The sequence below is a fragment of the Tribolium castaneum genome, chromosome 7 (genome assembly GCF_031307605.1).
Source record: "Tribolium castaneum strain GA2 chromosome 7, icTriCast1.1, whole genome shotgun sequence".
Classification (NCBI taxonomy): domain Eukaryota; kingdom Metazoa; phylum Arthropoda; class Insecta; order Coleoptera; family Tenebrionidae; genus Tribolium; species Tribolium castaneum.
Window position 1 is genome coordinate 3829884 of NC_087400.1, and position 23369 is coordinate 3853252.

Sequence of the window (23369 nt, forward strand, 5' to 3'; positions counted from 1 at the left end):
GGGAATTTTTGCAATCAATTAAAAGTAAAATAAAAAGAATTAATACAGGTACTTAAAAAGGCCACGAAATAATTCATTATTAAAAAAAAATTGTTTGCAAGTTTGAAAAAAATCACATAATTGTTTTGAATCTTTTTATGCATTTACATTAAAATATAAAGAATAAAGGAGCTCACTGCTCAAAATCAAGTTTTTTTTCAATTTTAGAGATCGAGAAACAATTTTTTTTACAAAAAAATTAGGTCTGTAGGCAACCAATTATACACATTATAATTTAATTTTGTAACACTTACCTTTATTATCGAACTAATTATAATAAAGTGGGGAATGTATTTAAATTGATACCAACTTAAAAAAAAAGACAGGAATAGGATAGGATACTTTCCACTCAATGAAAAGGGATAGGCAACACAAAATGCACAATCAATTTATAATTTTTTATTTGAGATATAACTACAAAATTTGTTTAAAAAATCACAGGGCGACCCTTTCCCCCTTTTCCTCCTCCTCCTCCTGATCGACCACCTTCCGGGGTGCCTCCTCCACGTACCCCCTGTACTCGACCTTGAACTTTTCCGAACTTGGGGGGCTCACTAAAAGACACCTCGAGATGAAATCCCCCTGTCTTTTGGGCCTCATTGAGTACACGTCCTTCACAAGGGCCCCAAAATTCCCCTCCAAGTGCTCCACATCCATATCCAAACTCCCGATAACTGTCTCAATCAGCCCGAAATCTTTCTCATATTCATCTTTTTTCGCCGTGTAACTAATCCCATTTACGAAGCGCTCCGCAACAGCCCCCAAATCCACATCAAGAGTCCCCATTTTGGGGTTGGGGAAGCGCCGTTTCATAAGCCCCCTTAACGCCACAAGCTCGGGCAAAATATCAGGATGTGCAATTACGAATTTGAAGTTTTGGAGCGAAACAGCCCCGTTTTGCACCTTTGCAAAAAAACAAATAATTATTTTGAATTTTTGCAAAAAAAAATTTGAAAAAAAATCAAATATTTTTTACCTGTTTGATTAAATCGACGCCCCCCGCAAGCTGCGCCCCCGCGTTCAAGGCCTCCTTCTGCGCGGAACCTGTCTTGGCAAACGCAATAATGGGGCGCTCCTCCCCGTGCTCGAATTTGAACGGAATGGGGACAATTCGAGTAAAATCGTCCACAAAACGCGTGGCTTTCTCGCCTTGCATGTTCAACTCAATACGCACCAAAAGAGAAGCCCCCGGTTCATTGTACATATCAGGGTGATGTGTCTCACGGTGGTTTTTTATGGCTTCGACCAAAGACATGGCCGGGCGTTGGTAGTACCTGACATGGTACACGTCATCACTTGGGGGCGGCTGTTTCCACGAATCGTCGTATTTTAGTTTGGGGCGCAGCGCCAAAAACCTGGAATTTTTTTAAGTGAAAAAAAGTGAGGTTACGTCATTTTTTAACCTCACTTTTCCTTGTTTCGCTCATTGTGTGGAATAAATTTGGGGGTCTCTACTACTTCTTTTTTGACTTTTTTCTTCGCTTTGCGTTCGCGGGTGCCTTTCCGGGCCGCGTAATAGCGAATTTGGAGGTGGGATGGTTCGCTCAGAAAGCGACTGATTGAGGTTAAAAGGCCTGTAATTGGCAAGTTTTAGCATTGAGGGGCGTAAAACGAGGGAAAAACTCACGAAAAGACATTTTTTTGCCTTTTTGGAGGTTTGTTTCCTAAACACCTAACCTCAATGTTTGGGGAAGTCTATGAATATCCCTAACATCCACGAAAAAAATAACTAAAAAAGCGTTGGCGCAACTGTTTTGGCCAAAAAAATTAAAATTGTTGCAAAAATTGGTTAATCCTCTACAGCGTCAGCTGTAAAGAACAACTCCCGTGTTATTACTTTTTTGACGTCAAATGAAATCATTATGGACTGAAAATTTCACACCAAGATTCTTTTTTGTGTGTGAAGGTTGGCTGCTCGAAACAGCGCCCGCTTTGATTTTTTTTAATTGTTTAAATAAGCAGCAACAAGTGATAAACAGTCCAAGTATAAATCTTTTTTTAAAGAACTTCAGAATTTTAAAGCTGGAAGACAAAAATCGAAATAACCACAATAATCAAGTGAGTTAAGTAAACATAAAATTTTTATTTCATACTTGTCTTTCACACATATGGCAGTACATTTTGGCATTTAAAATCTCAATAAAAAATAAATACAATTTTGCTCAACTCGCCTCAGCCTTGTCATGTAACCGTGAGATTATCTCGCTATAGGAACATACAAAAAACGTATAATCACCCTTTACAATCACAGTCAACTAAACAAATGTCTAAATCGTCGAAAAATCGCCTCCAATTGCTTGCGACTTCCTAACATATTCGCCTGCGTCCCTAAACACATATTCCGCTGATTGCTGTCTAAATTAATATCACAATGAATCGGGTGATACACGTGGACCAATCCGGGATCAGCACTGCGCACAATCCTCAAATCTGATTGGATAGCGGTGTCGTAAAACGCCACATCTTCGAAGCCCCACCCCGAAATGTTCAAATTAAACCCGCCCAATTTTTTGTAGTCATTTTTAAAGATGCTAACTATACCGAAACCAAACTGGCGCCAAAAACCCGACTCTTCATCGATGCCTAAACTTCGATTCGTAATTCTAGGGTCAAACAAACTGTAAACTATCGGAAAATAAACACTTCGGCCCTTGACGGTATTTTGACGCACTCGCTGCAAACTTCGTGCATCAAAAACCATATCAACGTCAATAAATAGCACTAAATCGTCATCACTCACAAACTTTAGCCCATTTTCTAGGGCTTTAGCCCGACTAAAACTTTCGTTAACGTACACCACACTCACGCCACTGTTCAAATACCGCCCTTGTAGCCCTTCTATAGCCCTAGCACTCGCCTCAAAGCCCACACTTTGATACAAAATTACAAATAAGCGCGTTTCTTCGCCACCTTTGATACAAATGTCTTCATATAATCGCAGAAAGCGCCGAAATGTGTCAAAACGGCCGCTCAAAGGCACAATAAAATTGACAGTTTGACGTTGATTTTTGGCGGTGATTGACGGAAAAATAGGCGGAATTTTCTCAAACGTCGAAATGATGTGTTTGACGATTTTGGGGACGGCGACACTAGAAGGCGATGCTTTGGTGATTTCACGAACGAATATACCTAGAATTGAGAGTGGGCCCACCTTTAGTTTGGAGACACCTTGGACTCGACTGAAAAAACTGTACCCAGAAAAGTGCAATTTGGGCAAAAACACGTTTTTGGAACGATTTTTTTGCGTTTTAAATTTTTTATCATTGATTATGAGGCAATCTGTACTAAGAAAATATTTTTTTATGTTTTTTTGGCACCGGAAATCAATGAAATAGTCGATTGTGACGTTCTGAATGCGTTAAGTGGTGATTTTGCGTGATTTTTAATCAAAAAAAATAAAAGCACTTTTTGTCATTGCTTGTGTCATAGACTGTACAAGACGCCCCATTTCTTGTAGTAATTTTTTTGCTGATTAGGCTTATAAAAGCAAATTAATGGTCAGTTCTGGACCTTTGAGGTGTATCAATACCACTTTTTCATACTTTTTAGGCGAAAAAAATCCAAATATTTAATTCTTTTTTAAGGTTATGTCACCAAAAAAATGTTTTTTAAGCGTTTTTATGGTTGGATTGTACAAATCTAGTCACGTATTGCATTTTTATTTGGCACTGTTGCGATTTGTGGCGTTTTATTCGTAAATAAAGCTTCTCTATTGAGAATTTTGCATATTTCGGGAATTTGGGAAAGTTAAGCAAAAATCGTTAAATATTGCCACAATTAGTCAATTTAAGGCCTTTAGAATTGTTCCTTATCATAAAAATAATAAAAGTACTGCGTCTTTCTAAAAAATTCGGTTAAAATATGAAAAATAATGTTTTTTGTACAGTGTATGACAAAGTCAATGTCGGCAAAAAATATTTTTTTCCTTCTATGCAATACATGAATACTGTCAAGCTTTTTTTCTCGAAGTAGTTGGACGTACTAATTATTTATGACTAAGTTTGTACAAAAATTACAAAGAAGACATTGTTAGCGGAAAAAAATACACACAACAAATGCTTTTTTGATGATTTTTTGAGGATTTAAACTTAACAAAAATTTAAATCGTCAATTCTGGGAGGCTTGCACTGATTTAATGCCAAATTTTTACAATTTCAAAGCAAAATAAGGTGATAAATCAATTGTTTTTTCATATTATGCCACAAATAAATATTGCCACAACTAGTCAATTTAAGGTCTTCATTAAAAAAAATTGAAAAATTCAATTAAAAATCAAAATAATAAAACAATAAGTCAAAAATAAAATAAAAAATCAAAAATACTTTTTTATGTACAGCGTACGACAAAATCAATGACTCCAAAAATACAATAACCACACTTTCGGGTACAGTCTATATCTCCCTACCTGTAAAAGTTTGCTGCACGTAAGCATGCCTTCGCACTTGCACTGTCATCTTGTGCCCTCTGTACTTGCGATAAACGAGCAAAAGGTCCAAAATTAAATCAATCCCATGTACGGGGTCCAACCTCCAATAACCATACAAAATCTCCTTAAAATCTATAACCCGGCCTCGTTGCTTCGAATACGAGTTGATAACTTCCATAATCTAAAAAAATAACCAAAATTGAGCGATTCTATAAGCGTGAGGCACGCCTCATACGTCACGAACTACGTCATTTAGGCCCTCCTTGAGGGCGGAGCCAATCCGGCGCCTTGGATTCAAATCCTTGTAAGAATATAGTGTTTTGGAGATGAGCTCCCAGTCGAGAACTTCTTGCACAGCCCTCGGCTGGTGCCTCGTGAGGCTCTGAGGCATGCCCAAGAGTGTAGGGTCGCCCAAATAGAGTTGTGAGCCTCTTGGTGCGGCAAAAAGTGGCAAACCTTGGACTAGACTGGCGTTGGGCAAACGCCCAATGGTATAACCCATCTGGGACATGGACGAGGCGATGCCTCGGTGGAGGTCGATACACTCCTGTTGGTACGCCTGGATTTTCAAACCCTGTGAAAATCGGACGGGAAATAGAGATTTTGGCCGGGAAAATGACCGGATCTGAGTCCATGTGAAAACGCTTGGTTGGCGATCTAAAGGTGGATTTTGGACATTTTGGGCTTTTTGAACCCAAATATGGTATTATTATAGCATTTGGAATTCAATTTACGTCGTTGGTTGTTATGTAACACTATATGAGCGTATCAATGCCTCCTATGACCGGTCACACCGCTTGCAATTTTTTCACACTCCGAAGAAAGAAACCAGCTCGAGGTCATTGTTAAATTAAAACCGAATTATAAGTGATATGAATTCGTAGAATTGTAAGGGATGCTTGGGAGGTCCGAATGGTTAGTGTGTGTGAGGGCTTTTAGGGCGAGTGTGAAAGATGGGAAACATGTGTTAAAGATGAATGCCGAATGTCTGGATTTTTAGAAAATAAGTTAGTCTGTAACTGGCTTTTGTAGAGTAAAGTAAAATTAAAAGGTCCTGTTGAGAAGATCGTAGTTTATTTACCCTATAATCCTGACGTAATAAATTATAAACTATAACATAAGCAATTATCAAACGTTTGAAATCGTGCAAATATGTACTTTGGTTATAGGATTTTATAGCCAACGCTTCAGGAAGAGAGGATTTAGTTCTATAAATATTTATTATCAAACAAATTTAACTTTCCGAGAAGACAAATAAATCATTTTGTTGTGTTTAGCTTGAGAATAAGCGGATTTTCGGCCTCCACGCGATTTCAATTGGGGTCAAATCGGGCCACCAAGTGGATAAATGGGTCTTGTAGCGGTTTAATCGCTTGTAAACACACTTTTACGGTTGGTAAAACTGTTTATTTGAATGTTTAGCAAGTCTTGTAATTGTTATGTAAAATGTGGCCTCGCTGTATTGTTTGTAAACAAAGTAGATGCGAAAAAATTGTTTCTGATGTCAAACGTTTGGTTGTGACGTCAGAGCGGTTTGATAGTGTTTAGACTTTGCACAAATCATTTATATTTCATTACTATGTTGGTAGAAGTCATAACAAAGGTTAAAAATAAGGAGGAGAAATCCTGAAACGTGATCTTTTCCGGAAAATGCCAGTTGGACATAAATTTTGCGAATTTTTTCAAAATTTTTCTAAACTTTTTTCGGGTCATAAAACGTATTAGGGGCCCTAAATGAGCAAAAGTAACACTAACAGCACCTATTTTTGGATAAATGTAACCCTTGGACACCCCTTTTTCAAAAAATTCACCAAAAACCGCCAAAATCAGTCACTGTTTTAGTAATTTTCAACTTCAGATTGCGTATAAGTGTTTATAATCTAACCTATTTTAACTAACAATTGTATAAATTTGGTGCCACGTGATATTCTAACGTAATTTTGCTTGTGACAAAAGTTTTTGAAAATTTTTCAAAATTTTTCAGAACTTTTTTCGAGACAAGGAATATGTTTAGGGATCCCAAATGACCAAAAGTAACACTAGAGACCTTTAATTTCTGTTTTAATTAATTATCTGGACACCCCTATTTCAAAATAATCGTCAGAAATCGCCAAAAATCGTTTATGCTGGCAATTTTCGCTTGAAATTATAGTCTATTTTTGCTTACAGTTGCAAAATTACATATCGTACGATTTTGGCCGAAATTTTGCCAGTGACCAAAATTTTTGACAAATTTTCAAAATTTTTCAAAACTTTTTTCGAGTCAACAAAAATGTTTAGGGCCCCCAACTGACCAAAAGTAAGACTAGAAACACTTAACTTCTGTCTTAGTAACGCCTTAAGACACCCCAATTTCGAAAAAATAGTCAAAAATCGCCAAAATACGTACTTTTAGGCAATCTGGACCTACATTAACTGTTAATAATTTAACCTATTGTACCTATGATTGTATAAATTAGGTGCCACGTAATTTTTTTTTCGAAAAATCGCCAGTGACTAGAATTTTTGGAATTTTGCAAAATTTTTCAAAACTTTTTTCTAGTCAGGAAACATGTTTAGGGACCCTAACTGACCAAAAGTAACGCTCGAGGCACAATTTTTTTGTCCAAATAAAAGTTCTAGCCAGCTTTTTTTGGAAAAAATCGCCAAAATCCGCCTCTGTCGTCAATTTCCACGAGCATTTAATGTTTATTATAAAACCTATTCTTACCAACGGCTCGTATAAATCCGAAAATACTAACCTTCACGTATTTATCGAGCCTATACATGTGTTGAGGTTGCTTGACCGGGTGTAAAGTGATCGCACGGTGGACTTCCTTCTGTTTAAGATCGCCACTGAATGCAGCTTCACCGCTTTGGTTGTGATATAAAATGACTTGCATCTATTAGAGAACGTTAATTTTAATAATATTGAATGACTTCAGGGTCTAAGTCATTATATTTCAATTCGAACATTGGGCTTAACAAGCGTTGGCGGGCCTATAGTGGAATTTTTCCCCCGACTTTTTTCAATAAAATTAAGAGAATTCAACGGCTCGAGACAAAAACTCGAGAGCCGAACACAAAGATGGTCTCCAGATGCCACATCCGGGCTGGCCTTGAACTTGAACGTTGCCTGTTGCCGACTAACAATAGCAAAAATTCTACCTAAGCCCATCCGCTGTCAAACTCATATCAAAAAATCAGATAAATCATCTGGTGATTGGATGCTGAATGAGAGGTTCTTATCAATTGGAAAAAATCACGCGTGTGTGCTTATCAACTTATCTGTGGTAGCAATTGTTCAATCAAGCCATCTTGATTGATTCGCTTTTTTTTTTTATAAAATTGGGTCAAATATCTCGCAAATGCGATTTTATGTTAGTCGTGTGCATAGTTTGAATAACTCGGATATCAGATAACCAGAGATAAGGAATTAAAACGTGCCAGAAATAGGAATATGTGTCAATAAAAATGATGATTTTTGACTTTTGCCCCAATATTTATACAAGAGTGTGATAAAATATGAGCGTTTTGTCGTTGCAATAAATGCAATGAACTTTAATCGCTATATCAATGGAAAAATTGATAAGGAATTGATTACTTAATCTCGTTTTCGGCGTAAAAACCGGTGAGTTGTAGTATTTTTTCGAATATTTGTTTTTTTAATTTATTTTATTTTTTACTTTATTTTAAAATTTTACGAATAAGATGCTGTTTTCAGCGTTTGAAAAATAATATAGGAAGTACAGGGTGTTTCATCTAGGATTCTCTTTGTTTTTTTTTCTTTATTCATGTCTTTTTCCCAAATACTTATTCAATAAATTTATAAAATGATTTTTATTGAAATTATAGTTCGATTAAAACGTAATTTATACAGAATTTCGAGTTACAGAAAATCTACAGGATTATTCACTTAAGGTGGAGCTTTGAATCTTTTTTTTTTGTTTAAATAAAAATTGTTCATTCAGTATTTTTGTTTTTCCAAATATTTGACAAATCTGAAGTTGGATTTAGACTTCAGTTCTAATAAATCGTAATTTATACAGAATTTGTAGTTATTTGTAGAAATAAACGCATAACTTCTTTTTATGTAAATCTACAGGGTGTCAAAATTTGTATATATCTTTCTATAAAAATGTGAAATAAAAAAATGTGATTTACTTATTAGTTTTTTTGTGAGTTTTTGTTTTTTTTTGTGTTTTTTCGTAAAATTTCCCCCTCACCCCGCCCCGCACCACCTCTTGCCTTACACCCCTCGGCACTCGCCTCGTAGGACCACGTGCACGAAATCCCAGCGAACCTCCTCACGCACCTCCCCAGCTCCACGTCCTCGTGCGTCGTATACAACCTCCCCAGACACTCCTCCACGTGGGGGGCCACCCTCTTCAGCGTCTCCCGACTGAAAATCACCCCCGGGCCCCCCATGCAAAAATTCTCATCGCTCTCCAGCGACAACATGCCCAGCTCCTCGGTGTTGCCCCGCCCCGTCTGTCCGATAAACCACGCCTTCCTGGAGTCGACGCTCCGCAGTAGCGCCTCCAGCTGCTCGGTTTTGACGAAGACGTCGTCGTCGGCGCGCACAAACCACTCGAACTCGTCGACGAAGTGGTCGTGCAGGTACTTGAGCATGTGGAAGGACTTCTTCTGGGGCGGGTAGGCGTCGTCGACGTGGGGCAGCGCCACGAGCGGCACGTGGGCGCTGGTGGAGCCCTCCGACGAGAAGAAGATGATTCTTCCGGGGACTTTGCGGCCCCAGGTGTCGTAAACGGCGCGCGCGCGCGAGTCCAGGTATTTGGCGGCCGTCATCACGCCCACGAGGACGAGGCCGTGGCCGGGCACCTGGGGGTCGTCTTCAGAGAGGTCGCACACCGGGTCGCGGTAAGTGAATTGGGAGATCAGGACACCGACCACGAGCCCGAAGAGGAGTTTCAGTAAGCGTTTGCGGCGTGACATCGCGGAGTGAGGGCATGGCTTGCTGCGATCGACTGGCGATGGATCGGCTGAGCTCGGAGCTCGGGACTTCAAGTGAAGAGAGATCAGATAAGGAAGAAAGAGGGGATTTTGGAGACTGGAGAGATTTTGTCAAATATTATCATTCTTTATTCTATTTTTAGTTAGAGAGGGTCCTTTGAACCATTTTTTTTTAAAGGCTTGGTTGTGGTTGAGACGTTGTTTCAAGAGTCACATTTCACGATTCAACGACTTTGGATCGAGTTTCATATCCGGACCATCAATATGGCGTGGTATTTACGTCATGGGTGCGTCATGGGTTCGTAATGGGTGTTAATTGCCCGGCTTTTGGAAAGTTTTATTTAGAGAGAGTTAACTTCAAACTTATTCAAATGACATGAAGTGAACATATTACGCTTGAAATGAACATTCCTAAACCAAAAAATTAGTTAGTTTTTTTATGACTGCATCAAAAAATAGCAAAACGACTGTCGCCATTTCGTAATTTGATTAAACCCTTATTTATTATTAGTTTAATTTTTGTGTCATATAATGAAACTGCGTCAAACCTTAATTATTACTTTACTAGTTTGGTAAATACTAAAAAAAATTCGTTTCAGATTTAAATTTTCGCGCGTTATGACTACTGATCAAAATAATGTAAAATAAAAAACCATTACCTACATCATCATTATTCAAGTCTGATAATAAAGTTTTTTTTTCGTAGTCAAATTTATTGAAAATATGATTATTTTCAGATTATTATGAATTATTTTCGTCCTAAAATCTGCAGTGTTCCGAATGTTCTTAAGCCCGAAAAAGTCTTACGTAATTCGAAATAGTCAATTAATTAATCTTTACTGTAACTGACTGTAAATAACAAGTTTCGTAAAACCCAAAAAAACTGTTAACATAATCCAAAATTATATATTTTTTGAAATGACGTAACCAATAATTACGCAACCTTTGGTAACTTTAACTGTCACAGTTGGCACCATCGTCGCAAATGTGCGTGAAGTGTCAAAACCACGTCAAAAAATTGCATCACCCCGACAGCCCCCATAATGTCAGACCTCAGTGAAAAAATCCTCCGACACGTGTCGGAGACTTCGCCCCTCAACACCCTCGACCTCGCCCAGCTCCTTGCCACCGACCACCAGAAAATCGTGGGGGCTCTCAAGAGCATCCAAGCCCACGGCGACCTCATCAGGGCGGAGCCCCAAACCTCCAAATTCATCGAACTGACCGAGGAGGGCAAACAAGTGGCGGAGCACGGCAGTCACGAAGCCCGCATTTTCCACGCTGTGCCCTCCGAGGGCGTAGCCCAAGCCGAGCTTATGAGACTCCCCAACGCCAAGGTCGGCTTCAGCAAGGCCATGAGCGCTGGCTGGCTGACCTTGGACAAAGGGGGCCCCCCTGTCGTCAAGCGAAAAGTCGACAAAATCGTGGACACAGTCCAGGCAAATTTACGCCTGATTCAAGGGGGGCACTTGGGGCAAATCGAAGACAGCGTGAGACAGGAGTACAAGAAGCGAAAATTGATACAAGAGGTGGTCCAGAAGTCTTTTAATTTGACTAAGGGGGGCGACTTTAGCCTGACCTTGGCCAAGTTGGAGACCGATTTAACGTCCGAAATGTTGCTAACAGGGGGCTGGCAACAACTGAAATTCAAAGACTATAATTTTGACGCCCTGGGGGCCCCTTTGGACTGCGGCTACTTGCACCCCCTGCTCAAGGTCAGGGCCGAATTCAGGCAAATTTTCCTCGAAATGGGGTTCAGCGAAATGCCCACGAACAATTATGTTGAGAGTTCTTTCTGGAATTTTGACGCACTTTTCCAGCCCCAACAACACCCAGCAAGGGACGCCCATGACACGTTTTTTGTCTCAGATCCGAAAATTTCAACGAATTTTCCAGAAGATTACAAAGAACGGGTCAAGGAGGTGCACAGTAGGGGCGGCTATGGATCTTTAGGGTAAGGGGGCTACTTAAAAAAGTGAGGTTATGTCACACTTTTTTTACCAAATTTTGGCCAATTTCTAAAATCCATATTTTATTGAGAGATGCTTTTGAATTGTGTTTGTTATATTTACTTTCTTCTGGCCATAGTTGATGAGACCAGCCATTTTTTTTCCAAATAAACTCAATTATTAATATTTCAAAATTGATAAAAACGTTGTTCCTTTTTAGGATTTTGTGTTTTCTGTATTTAGTTATTTAAAAATTATTTGGGGCGAGAAAGAACCCCATATTTGCACCAGATTTGTGCAAATTTTGCATTTTAAAGGATATCTTGTTTCCAAAAAAATAACCCAAAATTTTATTTTGAGACGCATTAGGGTCGTGTTTGCTAAATTCCTTTTCTACGGACCCCAATTAGCAAGACCAGCCACTTTTTGCCCCCAAAACCACAAAACTACTATTGACTATAATTAAAAATTGCTAAAAAATTGCTGTTTTTACATATTTATCAAGTTTGTTTTTATTACAGTTACCGCTACGATTGGAAAATCGAAGAGGCGCAAAAAAACCTCCTCCGCACCCACACTACAGCCAACAGCGCCCGCATGTTATACAAACTAGCACAGGAAAAAAATTTCAAACCGACTAAACTCTTCAGTATTGATAAAGTTTTCCGCAATGAAACACTCGATGCCACACATTTGGCGGAATTTAACCAAGTTGAGGGCGTCATAGCCGACTATGACGTCACGCTTGGTGACTTAATCGGTGTTTTTGCCGAATTTTTCAAAAAACTGGGGATCACAGAGTTGGAGTTTAAACCAGCTTATAACCCCTACACTGAGCCCAGTATGGAAATTTTCTGTTTCCATAATGGTTTAGGAAAGTGGATCGAGATCGGTAATTCGGGGATGTTCCGACCCGAAATGTTGCTCACAATGGGGCTGCCGGAAAATGTGAGGGTGATTGCCTGGGGGCTGTCTTTGGAACGGCCCACTATGATCAAATATGGGTTGAATAATATTAGGGATTTAGTTGGGCCAAAGGTTGATTTGGAGATGGTCCAGAGGAGTCCGATTTGTAGGTTAGATAAATAAGATAATTTGTATTTTTTGTTTTTATAATAAATTATTTAAGCAACAAATAAAAGATGGTTTTATTTATTGTAAACCTTGTTTGTTCCTTGAAACATACAACTGAAAAAAAATACAGTTTTCTGTAACTTCAAGTCCACATATTCTACAGATTTCTACATTGCCGATATGTGACGCAAATAGGTGGTGCCCTCTCACTTTGCGTTCGTTGAAAACTAATTAACGTATTTCACAGATTACGTTCTGTACTTCTAATCACAGTTAAACGAAGTTTGTAGACCAAAAATAAAGGTTTTATGTTTTTATTAAATTAGAACGAAAAGAAATCAACAAATTTGGTAGAAAATGAATAAAAATTTACCTTTTTCTAAGCGTTTATTCTGCAAAAACTCAGTTATTACGCAAAACTCATTAAAATGTAAGCCAATAAATCACGGAATTATGTCAAAAATATTTTTTTTTTTGCATGTTCCGGAAATTTAAACACGTTTTTAGAACAAGAAACAAGTTTTTTTTCTGTTTTAATAAAATTTGAACGAAAAAATCTTTAAATATAGACGAAATTGAACAAAAAATTACCCTTTCTTGGCGTTTAATAAGTAAAAACTCAATTATTGGGCAAATTTCTTAAAAAATAAGGCAAAAAATCATAGAATTATGTCACAAACGATAAGTTCTGAGGATTTAAACATGATTTTTAAAGTAAAAATCAAGTTTTAAGTTTCTCAGTCACAGTTTTCTTCAGTATTGATTTTCAAGGTCACGTCCGATACAGTGTTCTATACTACCGACACGTCAAGCTAACAAGTAGCGCCCTCTCGCCCCCTTTCTTCACGACTCACCTCGTAGATAATTAATGAACCAAAATTACAAAATTTTCCAAAAATTGGACTTCAAGTTTAAAGTCCAAATAAAAAAAAATAGATAAAAATTTTTATATATCCTATTTTATATCATATGTACAGTGTCCTGTATTACCACCCCCCCAGCAGGCACGTGCCGCCCCCTATCCCCCACTCCCTCAACCCCCTCGCGCCCATTTCGAACTGGTGTTCGGTTCTCAGGCCAAATCGCCATCCTCCGTCCGCACCTTCTCCGTGGGTGGTCGTCCAGGTAGGAGTCGACCTTTCAGGTGTCGTCCAATCGGCGTGCGTCGTTCGTGACCAATGGCGAGGAGGCATTGCCGCGGGCCGCTGCTTCATCCCACGGCACATTTCTAGAGCGTGTCGTGCCGCTGCCGGGGGTGTACATGTATGTGTTGTGGTGTTTACGTCGGTGAACGAGCGACGCGAGTGCGGTTATCACCACCTCTTCGAAGACGACGTCCACGTGGTGTTCTTGATGGGAAGCCGACGATGGCCGCCGAGGTGGGACCTAGGGGACGACGCAAGCAGGCCAAGCCGCAACGCAAAGGTAGTACACACATGGGTTCTGAGAGGGGAAGCCATCTTGAGGGGGTGGGGATGGTTTGTTTACGTCGGGAAGGCCACATGGTCGCGGCGGCCATTCATTCATAAAAAATATTACGCTATTTTTGATTTTTTTTTTGGCGGATCGAGGCAAGCGACGGTTAAACAAAAGCATCATGGTAACGTGATTTGGCGTTTTTATTAAGGGATATGAGACAAAACATGTGTTTTGGTGATGAGGCGCCATCTTTGAGGGGGTGGACACTTGTTTTGTTTTTGACATTTAATTGGGAACAAGTGCCGCACGCCTGATTTATTACTTTTTGTCACGTGACTATTTTAAATTTTTGTTTTTTAATAAGTTTTTGGCTTTTAATAGCAAATAATTGCTAAGATTTTCGTTTACTTTTAACTGTTTTCATAATTTGACATTTGTCACGTGACTGTTTTGTTTTACATCTCTGGAATATAGTTTATGCAAGATTTATTTATTATTAAATAAATTTATTTAATAATTATTCTTTAATATCAGGTATTTTATATATGTTTATATATGTACTTTTTATATGTTTTTGATTAAATATCTAGTGGCTGCTACATATAATAATTCTTTTAATTTAGTATTAAATAAATTTGGGACACCTAATGGCGGAGCAGTGCTATTATTTTTTATTTTTTATTTTATTGACGTTTATTACGTGGCTACAACTACTTACAACACTGAAATATAGTTTATTTTAATTTATTTTTATTTTACCACATTTGAATATAGTTTATACCGGGTTCAGAGTGTACTTTGGTTTATAGTATTCTGTTTTTTTTTTTAAATAATTTTTGATATTTATTTTGTCTAAACATTCTTTTGTTTTGGCGAGTTTCATTATTTATTTTTTAGATTTTATTTGTCTACGAATATAAATGCCAATTCAACTTTTTATTACTATTTTATTTATACTTTTATACAAATGAAAAATGAGCTTGGTTTTGACTTCTTTTTTTTTGATATTTAATGGCGAACAATTGGTTCTATTTTTTATTACTGTCAACTGTTTCCGTACATTGACATTTGTAACTTGACTGAAACAATGAAAAAGAAGTTATTAATTTACCCACAGCTGAGATGTGATTTTTGTTTTGGTGTTTTGTATGAATGTATTTTTTTTTCGTGCGTTTGAATTAATAAGAAGAAGCCATTTGATGTGGTAGTGACGTCAATCTTTCACTCTGATGATAACCTAAGACCCTGAGGGTGTCTTATCTACCGGCAGTTCTCTTATGGACAGGTTCTTGGACTTCAACCTCTCAGTCTTTTTATGAAAGATTTTAATTGGTCGTAATCTTATTTATGTGTTTCTTGACTCGGCTTTTATCTCATGTGCACCTTCAGCCCATTTTTCTAGCCTTTTCCGGTAGTGTTTGAAGCGATTTTTTTTCTTCTCCAGTCGATCGAACTAAATATAAGTCGTTTAAATCATCGACGGGTTTGGGTATAAATAGGCACTAGGGGGGCGCTTATAAATAGGAAGAGAAAAACTATTTTGTTGATAAGAATTTGTAAAATATTTGTGTAGTAGTACGCTGATTATTACTTATCAGAAAAATTGTAGCAAAATAATAAATAATTGGCACGATGTTTATTTTTATAAATGGAAGGTTCTAGAGACACGATTGAATTTTATTCCTAATAATTCCTTATTCCTAATTCTCATGACAAGCTTTCCTGAAAATTTGGTCAAAATCGGTCAATTTTTACCAAAAATTTTTACAACAAGGCTAAACTATTGCCCTAACCCAGTTTAGGGCCTCTTTCTCTGTTTTTTTCCATTTCATTTCGAATTTTTCTGGATATTTGCACAACTTGTAATGAAACACATGTCTGGTGCAAATTGCATCAAAATCGAAGGCCAAAAAATTCCAAAATTTTCGAAAATTTCAAAATTTTGAAAGAGTAAACTGGGCCCAAATGCCACGTAATTCGGTATATGGGCCTTGCAAGACCTGGAGAATTGCCCCCTAGTCATAGTTGTATTATTGAAGGGCTAGGGTATCAAGGGCGACTTGATATATCGTAGTTAGCACCCAAAAATTCAATAATCGGGCTAAAACTTGGAATAACACCACCGAAAAAATTTTTGGTTGACATATTCCGAAAGAGCGTCTCAAAAGCCACAAATGTTGTATATTTCACGCAATTACATTTTTTATTACGCCCACTAAATAAGTTAGCACCCTAACTCACGATTGGGGCCTCTAGCCCTTATATTACTTCAATTATCAGAAGTTTTTCCTAATATTCATAAAATCAACTTTGACATAAATAACTGGTGCGAGTTTCATCCAAATCCAAGGCTAAATAAAATCCAAAATTTTCGAAAATTCCAAAATTTTGGGAAAGTCAACTTGGCCCGATTGTCACGAAATTCGGTTTGTGGGGGTTTCAGGACCTGGGGAATCGTTCTCCGCTATTGGTTTTGCCATTTGAAGGGTAGGGCGACCAGGGTGGCTTGATTTATTGGTTTTACTGGCCAAATTTTCAAAAATCTGACTATAACTCACTGGTGGTTTAACCAAATCAATTTTTTTTTCACTGACCGTTAAAAAGGGTTTAAATGCGTGATTTGGTGGAGTTTTGTCGAGCAATTGCGCGTAATAAACGTGTGAAGTGTCAAAATAGCTGCAAATTTTTTTTTGGCGGATTGGCTTGAAATTCAGTTTGTGGCCGCTTCTCGCGTCTCCAATATCAAATATATGATTTTCTCACCGCTCGCTCGATCCGATCCTCCATTTACCGCTGTTTATAACATAAACATTCGTCTGTGCAACGGAACCAATCATCTAAAACGCGACTCGGCGGCGTCAGCAATAAACCTCTTGTCAATTTATCGTTTCAAAGCAAAAACGCCATCTACCTACCTACGTTCGTAAATTAGCTCGCACGTGATTTTAATTATCCCAAGAGATTTATTCGCTTGGCAAATTATTAGGTGTGGGTGGAGTGAGGCTCTTAACTTGTCTTTAAGGCACTTGTTGGCACACACATTTACAATAAGACGGCAAAGGTGCAAATTTAATTTGTCGCATGACTTATCGCCCTATTTACCTGTCTAATTAAATCGCAATTTAGCAATTTCACGTCTCAATTTCGTGTGATAGTGTCGCTTAGTTGTCCTTTTCTGTTATAATTCCACCCCAAAATCGATATTTTTCGACCCCTCGCCACGCTACAATAGCGTACAGAATCGGCATTCAAACTCACCGTCCGTACTAATCTGAATTTGTAATTTAAGTAATATCGAATTGAACATCTCCCCATGCGCTTGCTACCTTCGCAATCACTCATTGAGTGGAGGCAATGGGTCCGGCTAACCGCCTTTATCAAATTGCAAAGAGCTCTTTTATAAAATCCGATCAGTTCGACGGACTTTAAACCCCACACCGAGACAATTCGCTTAATAACAAAAACATTTAAGCCAGTTTTGGGCTTTATAATCGCATTTTGGGACTTCCGATTTTCAGATCATGCCCATTTTTGCCACTTTTAGTCAAAATAACGTTGGGAACGTCTGGTGAAAATTTCATTCAAATCGGTCAACTTTGACAGTTAGGGTGCTAAGTATGGGGCTAGGGTTAGCCCTCAATTGTGGTACCACACAAACACCAAAATTTTAAAATCATCTCACTGTTACTAATTCAGGGTCGAGGGCATACAAATTTTAAAATTTAGTCACACTTGGACGAATTTTTTTTTGAAAATTCCAAAATTGGGCTAAAATTTTTTTTGGCCGATTTTGATAAAATCGGATTTTTGGGTGTTTTGCGACCTGGAGAATAATAAAATGGCACTAAAACACTCAAATTTCGCTCAAATCGGATAACTTTCGTTGTTTTAGTTAGTTATGGTGCTAAATATGGGGTCAAAATATAATTTTTGTGACCAAATAAACAACAAAAAGTTTAAAACTGTTTTATTATGTCTTAATTTGGGGTAGAGGGTACAAAAATATAAACGTGGCGCAAGTTTTGTTAAAATTCAGGCACATTTGACGTTTTTTTTTTGAAAATTCCAAAATTGGGCTAAAATTTGTTTTGGCCGATTTTAATAAAATCGGGTTTTTGGGTGTTTTGCGACCTGGAGAATAATAAAATGGCACTAAAACACTCAAATTTGGCTCAAATCGGATAACTTTCGTTGTTTTAGTTAGTTATGGTGCTAAATATGGGGTCAAAATATAATTTTTGGGACCAAATAAACAACAAAAAGTTTAAAACTGGTTTATTGTGTCTTAATTTGGAGTAGAGGGTACAAAAATTTATACGTGGCGAAAGTTTTGTTAAAATTCCGGCACATTGGATGTTTTTTTTTTTGAAAATTCCAATATGTGGGCTAAAATTTTTTTGGGCTGATTTTGACAAAATCGGGTTTTTGGGGGTTTTGCGACTTGGAGAATCTTAAAATGGCACTAAAACACACACTTGATTGAGTTTTGGTGCCAAAAACACGAAAACATTTGAAATGGAATATGTGTGAGACAAGCATTGTTTTGCGTGCGGTTTCTTTGTCGTTAACAAGCAAAAATCCGTTTTAAATTTAACCTCTGTATGATTTATGCTAGCGTTGTGTTTATTCCATCACTTCTGGAGCACTTACCACCACCGCAGTGTGATTGTTGACCGTCGTCCAAACAAACCCTGTGAAAAATGATCATCGCCATAATTCTATTTTAATTAGACTCCTCGCATTGCATTCGTCTTAGTCATGCCCTCTCTCGGAATGAAAACAATAATCATCAACTGGGTCAAACATTTAATTTTAGATTAGTTTCAGGTAGAGCGCCGTGGCGATAAAACACTCGCCTCGGAAAACACACACACACACACATATTACATATTAATTTCGGGACACACGTGTGACCAGATGGGCTTAATGAAAATCCGAGGACGGTGTAATGAAAGTGCGGTCAGTCTTAGACACATGGTGTGTTTAAAAAAAATTCACCCCGAGATGAAAATTATGTAGCATAAACGTAAATAAGGAAAATATCCAATGCATTATGCATGAGACAGGTTACCTGGGAAATATAACAAGCAGAGGGAAGGGACTTGACTTATTACCACTCTGTGGAGGATTTTCGTACAGGTGGGACCGCCACGAACTGTAATCACATGCAAATGAAGTGACAGGGACGAGCGAACTTCAATAAAAAGACGAATCACAGTTTTGAGGCGCCCCTGTTCACCAAATTGCAAAACTGGCAACAAAAATCGATTCATCAGGCCACGAAACCCCCAAATACCGAATTTGGGGCCAATCGGCCCAAGCAAATTTTTAGCCCCATTTTTAATTTTCCAAAATTTTGGATTTTTGAAAAGTGTAATAGGCCACGGATTTGAATAAAATTTACATCACGTGTGTGTTTTTATCAATCATATACCTTTTTAAAGCGGAGTTTATTATTTTTTGGGCTTTAAACCAAAGTTCGGGGCCAAGTCTCTAGCACTTTCACTAAATTGAATATTAAATAAACTGGTTTTTGGAATTTTGGACCTGAAAACTGTGCAATGTTGGAAATTTTCGTTTGATATTCTTGATTATATATCTTGCTCTGATCGGTTTTTTGGCCCTGCAAGCAACTTTGGGGCTAAATCGCTAGCACCCTAACTAGCTAACTCGAGAATTTATGAACCGATTTGAATGAAACTTTAAAAATGGATTTGCCAGGTCCCGAAACCCCCAAATCCAGAATTTGGTGCCAATCGGGCCAAAAAAATTTTAGCCCACTTTTGGTATTTCCCAAATTTTGGATTTTTGGCCAAGTGTGGTAGGCCACGGATTTGGACAAAATTCATACCACGTGTGTATTTCTATCAAAGGTTTGGTAATTTGACAAAAATTTACATTTTTACTGAGGAGTTTGTTATTTTTTTGGGCTTGAGGCGGTTTACTGGGCACCCTAACTAACTCCAGTGCTTGTCAACCGATTTTGATGAAATTTTCAGGGCGTTTTTATTGCGTTATGATAAGGTTGTGTGCTAAAAATGAAGGTGGTTTCGCGTCTTGATCGCTCGCTTTTGTTGTAACTTTCAATTTCGATTTTGTGTCGTGACCAGGTATGGTCCCGAACGAAGCGAATAAATATCACACAACATCAGAGAAGACAATGGAATAATTATCCTCGAACCCTCACCTGCCAAGCGTGTTAGCCATTGCCATAGCAACCGCTGCTAGCAATTTGCATACTAAAATCTTTGTCGCCGTTAATTGGACTTGGACCGTTTTCAGGTGAAAAGTGTCTCTCTCTTCTATCAGCCAAACAAATCTATTGATTTACGATGTTTTATTGGCTCGCAGTAGCAGCAGCAGGGCGATAAACACACATGTTGATCTGGTGCTGGTAAAGCGGTCGATCATGTGCTACAGTCTGTAAAATGTTCCAGAGGAAACGGTAATAGTGTCGTTCGGGAGATGGATGGCTTTAAACGGACTTTCAACGCTCGTGAAGTAATTATAGAAAACAGAAAACTCCTGTTGCACGTATTTGGTAAATGTGTGCATATCTTTCGGCAACGTGGAGAGGTATTTACGACGCGAAATCGCCTCATATGGTTTGTTTATTAAACAAGAGACGTGCATTTATGTTCATGTGAAGTAAACACAATACGGGAGCAGCTAATGAGGTGGACGACGATTAAAAGACAAGCGCAAATAGAGGTCGGGGTTTAAAAATGTTTACCTAACGTCAAGCCGCACGCTTTGACACGCCTGCATACGGTTTCCTTGGAAAAATTACAAAACCACAAAAAATCACTTCATTGTACCCGAATTTACGGTTTTAAGACCATTAAATGTTTTACCTCAACTAAATAAATTCGTTACGAAAATTTCATCAAAATCGCTCCACTGAGACTCAAGTTAGTTAGGGTGCTAACTTAGCACCAAAGTTTATTTTTGGCCTCAAAAATTACAAACTGCTCTTAAATAATTTGTTTTTGTGTTAAATTATAAAAGCTGAGACTGAAATATACGAGTGGTTAAATTTTTATTCAAATCTGTGGACTTTTAGAGTGTAACAAAACTCAAAATTTTGGAAATTACAAATTTGTGCTAAACATTTTTTTGGGTCCGATTGGTCCCAAATTTGGTATTTGGGGTTACTGGGACCTGGGGAATCGATATTTTGTGCTGTTTTTTTGATGTAAAGGTCTATTATGCAGTTAACTGATTTGTTATAGCAGCTGAAAAAATTTTTGTAATTATCGTGCACAAAAATTTTGAGAAACGACCTTTAAACCATAAAATATTTTCAACATAGTGTTGTTTTAACTGGATAAGTTTGCTCCGAAAATTTCGTCAAAATTGCTCCACTTGGACTCGAGTTAGTTAGGGTGCTAAAGTTAGCACCAAAGTTTGGTTTAGGTCTCAAAAGTGACAAACTGCTCTTAAAAAAATTATATTCGTGTTAAATCACAAAAAGTGAGACTGAAATACACAAATGGTTAAATTTTTATTCAAATCTGTGGTCTTTTAGAGTGTAACAAAACTCAAAATTTTGAAAATTCCAAAAAGGGGCTAAAATTTTCTTCGTTCGATTGGGTCCAAATTTGGTATTCGGGAGTTTTGGGACCTGGGGAATCGATTTTTGGTACTGTTTTTTTATTTGGAAGTATATTATGGAATTAGCCGTCTTTTGCTTAAAATTTTGTACGAAAATCTTGAGAGCTGTGGCAATGGCGATAAATATGTCCAATCCAAGGCCGAAAAATCAATGCGGGATAGAGGGTGTCTCCCCTCAGCTACTGCCCCGTCCATATTTGTCGATTTTCAACAAACCTCGGTGCAAAAACGTCGGTGTAGTTTTTTCATCGGGCGTCCGGTCAACAGCTGACCCGTTTATAATAAATCAACGATGAGTTTTAGCCTCCCTCGGACATTCGGCATCGCACACGTAATTAAACACACCGAACGTGAGATACGCAAAAACACTAATTGCTTTTCGACCCTGGCAAATTGCAGGTGTTACAAATGTACGATATTACTAATTCCGACGATAAAAAGTCGACCGGTAACACCTACGATTTAATTTATTGGAGAGGGATGAAAAAATTCGCACCATTTCGGACTCTAATTTGAATATGAAACGGCAGCAAGCGTCTTACGGGCTAGATAATCGCACCTAATAGGAAATATAAACATCACGAAAATTCCGAACTAATCCTCGAGGAAATTTTTTCAGAGTCGATAGCTCTTTAGTGACGTCCGGTGAGGTAAATACCTGGCCATTAGGGAAGCTCTTAGAGATAAAACTGATGAGATTTTCTCTCCGTCTCGGATTTATTGCTAATCGATCGGAAAAATTTGATCGGATTCCACCATCTCCGCGATATTAATGATTGCCTGACCTTTTTGATTAAAAATAACATCACAAAATTATTTATCAGGGCCCAAAACCGCCAAAAACCAAATTTGGTGCCAATCGGATAAAGTAAATTTTTAGCCCAATTTTGGAATTTCCAAAATTTTGAATTTTCAAAAGTCTAATGGGCCACACCTTTGATTAAAATTGGCACCACTGATGCATTTCTATAGTATTTATATAATTTTTACCCACAATTACTCACGATTTCGCCCGAAAATGTGATTTTTGGGACTAGCACCCTACTTAGCACCCTATTCTCAAAGTCACCCGAACTGAATCAAATTTTCAGCGTGATTTTAGACACTTGTGATGAACTTAATTTAAAAATATAAACACAAAGTGATTGGTCGAAATCGCAGAAAATATACTCAAAGGGCCAAATTTGGGGCTAACTTATTTTGGGGCCTCGTGGCCTTGAAAATGCTTGTGACTTGACGAAATTTCGGTAATTTGTGTTTTTTGGGGCCGGCTTTCGGAATCTGGCACCCAAAATAAATTTCGAGTTTTTTTTTCGTGGTTAGCTGAGGGGTCTATATCTCAGGACCCAAAAATGAAAATGGTCCGATTTGGGCCAAATTTTCAAGAAACTTTCACAAGGTCTTGGGTAAGTCAAGTATAAAGTTTGGTCCAGTTTGGTCGATTGTAACCGTTGATTTTGTGGAGTATGTGCAGAGATCAGGTAAAATTCCCGTCCAGGTGTTTCGCCGGATATGTAAGTCACCGTATGCGCTTTATTAATAGAAATCGAGTGATGGATGCTGCGATTAGAACGTTACGCATATTGCGCTAATAAATACACGTGTTGAGAGAATGTGCCACATTCAGAATTAAGGTAAAGTTATGGATATTTGATTGCGGATTTATGAACTGGCACAGGAGCGTATTTATGGTTCGTGCACAATTATACAATGTCCCCGAGGAATGTTTTTAATGTTCAAAGGAACGTTTGCGCCTCGTAAACCGATTTCGAACATTCATAAATTCGACTTTTATAAACCGAATCGATTTTTACACACATCAGAAGAACCGACTATCGAAAAAAATTTGTTTCGATTTTTCCGTCCCACTTTTCTAATTTTAACCGGTCTTAAAT

The 23369-nt window shown here is 38.0% G+C and overlaps 4 protein-coding genes across 8 annotated transcripts in view; 2 read left to right on the forward strand and 2 right to left on the reverse strand.

Annotated features, from left to right (window-relative positions):
• Positions 1-440: 440 nt before the first annotated feature.
• Positions 441-1692, reverse strand: mRpL1 (mitochondrial ribosomal protein L1). Its single transcript, NM_001134911.1, has 4 exons — positions 1667-1692; positions 1448-1613; positions 1016-1394; positions 441-942 (listed from the first exon to the last, which is right to left on the reverse strand). The coding sequence occupies exons 1-4, from the start codon at positions 1674-1676 to the stop codon at positions 475-477; spliced, it is 1023 nt and encodes a 340-aa protein (NP_001128383.1). The 5' UTR covers positions 1677-1692; the 3' UTR covers positions 441-474.
• Positions 1693-2102: 410 nt separating this feature from the next.
• Chsy (Chondroitin sulfate synthase) lies at positions 2103-9460 on the reverse strand. Of its 2 annotated transcripts, none has more exons than XM_008200530.3 (5): positions 8693-9460; positions 7207-7347; positions 4701-5039; positions 4445-4646; positions 2103-3168 (listed from the first exon to the last, which is right to left on the reverse strand). In XM_008200530.3, the coding sequence occupies exons 1-5, from the start codon at positions 9398-9400 to the stop codon at positions 2291-2293; spliced, it is 2268 nt and encodes a 755-aa protein (XP_008198752.1). In that variant the 5' UTR covers positions 9401-9460; the 3' UTR covers positions 2103-2290. The 2 variants fall into 2 exon arrangements, with proteins under 2 accessions (XP_008198752.1, XP_001807794.1); XM_001807742.4 differs by having other exon boundaries at positions 8714-9459.
• A 906-nt stretch (positions 9461-10366) lies between these two features.
• On the forward strand, positions 10367-12508 carry alpha-PheRS (Phenylalanyl-tRNA synthetase, alpha-subunit). Its single transcript, XM_962550.5, has 2 exons — positions 10367-11372; positions 11889-12508. The coding sequence occupies exons 1-2, from the start codon at positions 10462-10464 to the stop codon at positions 12454-12456; spliced, it is 1479 nt and encodes a 492-aa protein (XP_967643.1). The 5' UTR covers positions 10367-10461; the 3' UTR covers positions 12457-12508.
• Positions 12509-13520: 1012 nt separating this feature from the next.
• The window catches only part of LOC100141776 (zinc finger protein 1), a 193074-nt gene continuing 183225 nt past the window's right edge, over positions 13521-23369 (forward strand). For 2 of the 4 annotated variants that reach the window (XM_064357844.1, XM_064357845.1), the window contains exon 1: positions 13521-13866. In XM_064357844.1, the coding sequence (XP_064213914.1) occupies positions 13707-13866 (160 nt within the window). In that variant the 5' untranslated portion in view covers positions 13521-13706. The remainder of the gene's footprint in view (positions 13867-23369) is intronic. The other 2 variants (XM_064357843.1, XM_015984366.2) reach the window with 1 other exon arrangement.

What these genes read in the sequence shown, in the direction of transcription:
- alpha-PheRS (XM_962550.5), top strand. Translation starts at nt 10,462, where the DNA reads ATGTCAGACCTCAGTGAAAAAATCCTCCGACACGTGTCGGAGACTTCG. An exon ending in GGCGGCTATGGATCTTTAGG is followed by an intron (nt 11,373 to 11,888) that starts GTAAGGGGGCTA and finishes TTTTTATTACAG; the next exon opens with TTACCGCTACGATTGGAAAA.
- Chsy (XM_008200530.3), bottom strand. Translation starts at nt 9,400, where the DNA reads ATGTCACGCCGCAAACGCTTACTGAAACTCCTCTTCGGGCTCGTGGTC. An exon ending in GGCTCGATAAATACGTGAAG is followed by an intron (nt 5,040 to 7,206) that starts GTTAGTATTTTC and finishes CGATTTTCACAG; the next exon opens with GGTTTGAAAATCCAGGCGTA. An exon ending in TAAATGACGTAGTTCGTGAC is followed by an intron (nt 4,647 to 4,700) that starts GTATGAGGCGTG and finishes TTATTTTTTTAG; the next exon opens with ATTATGGAAGTTATCAACTC.
- mRpL1 (NM_001134911.1), bottom strand. An exon ending in AATGAGCGAAACAAGGAAAA is followed by an intron (nt 1,395 to 1,447) that starts GTGAGGTTAAAA and finishes AAAAAATTCCAG; the next exon opens with GTTTTTGGCGCTGCGCCCCA. An exon ending in GCGTCGATTTAATCAAACAG is followed by an intron (nt 943 to 1,015) that starts GTAAAAAATATT and finishes TTTTTTGCAAAG; the next exon opens with GTGCAAAACGGGGCTGTTTC.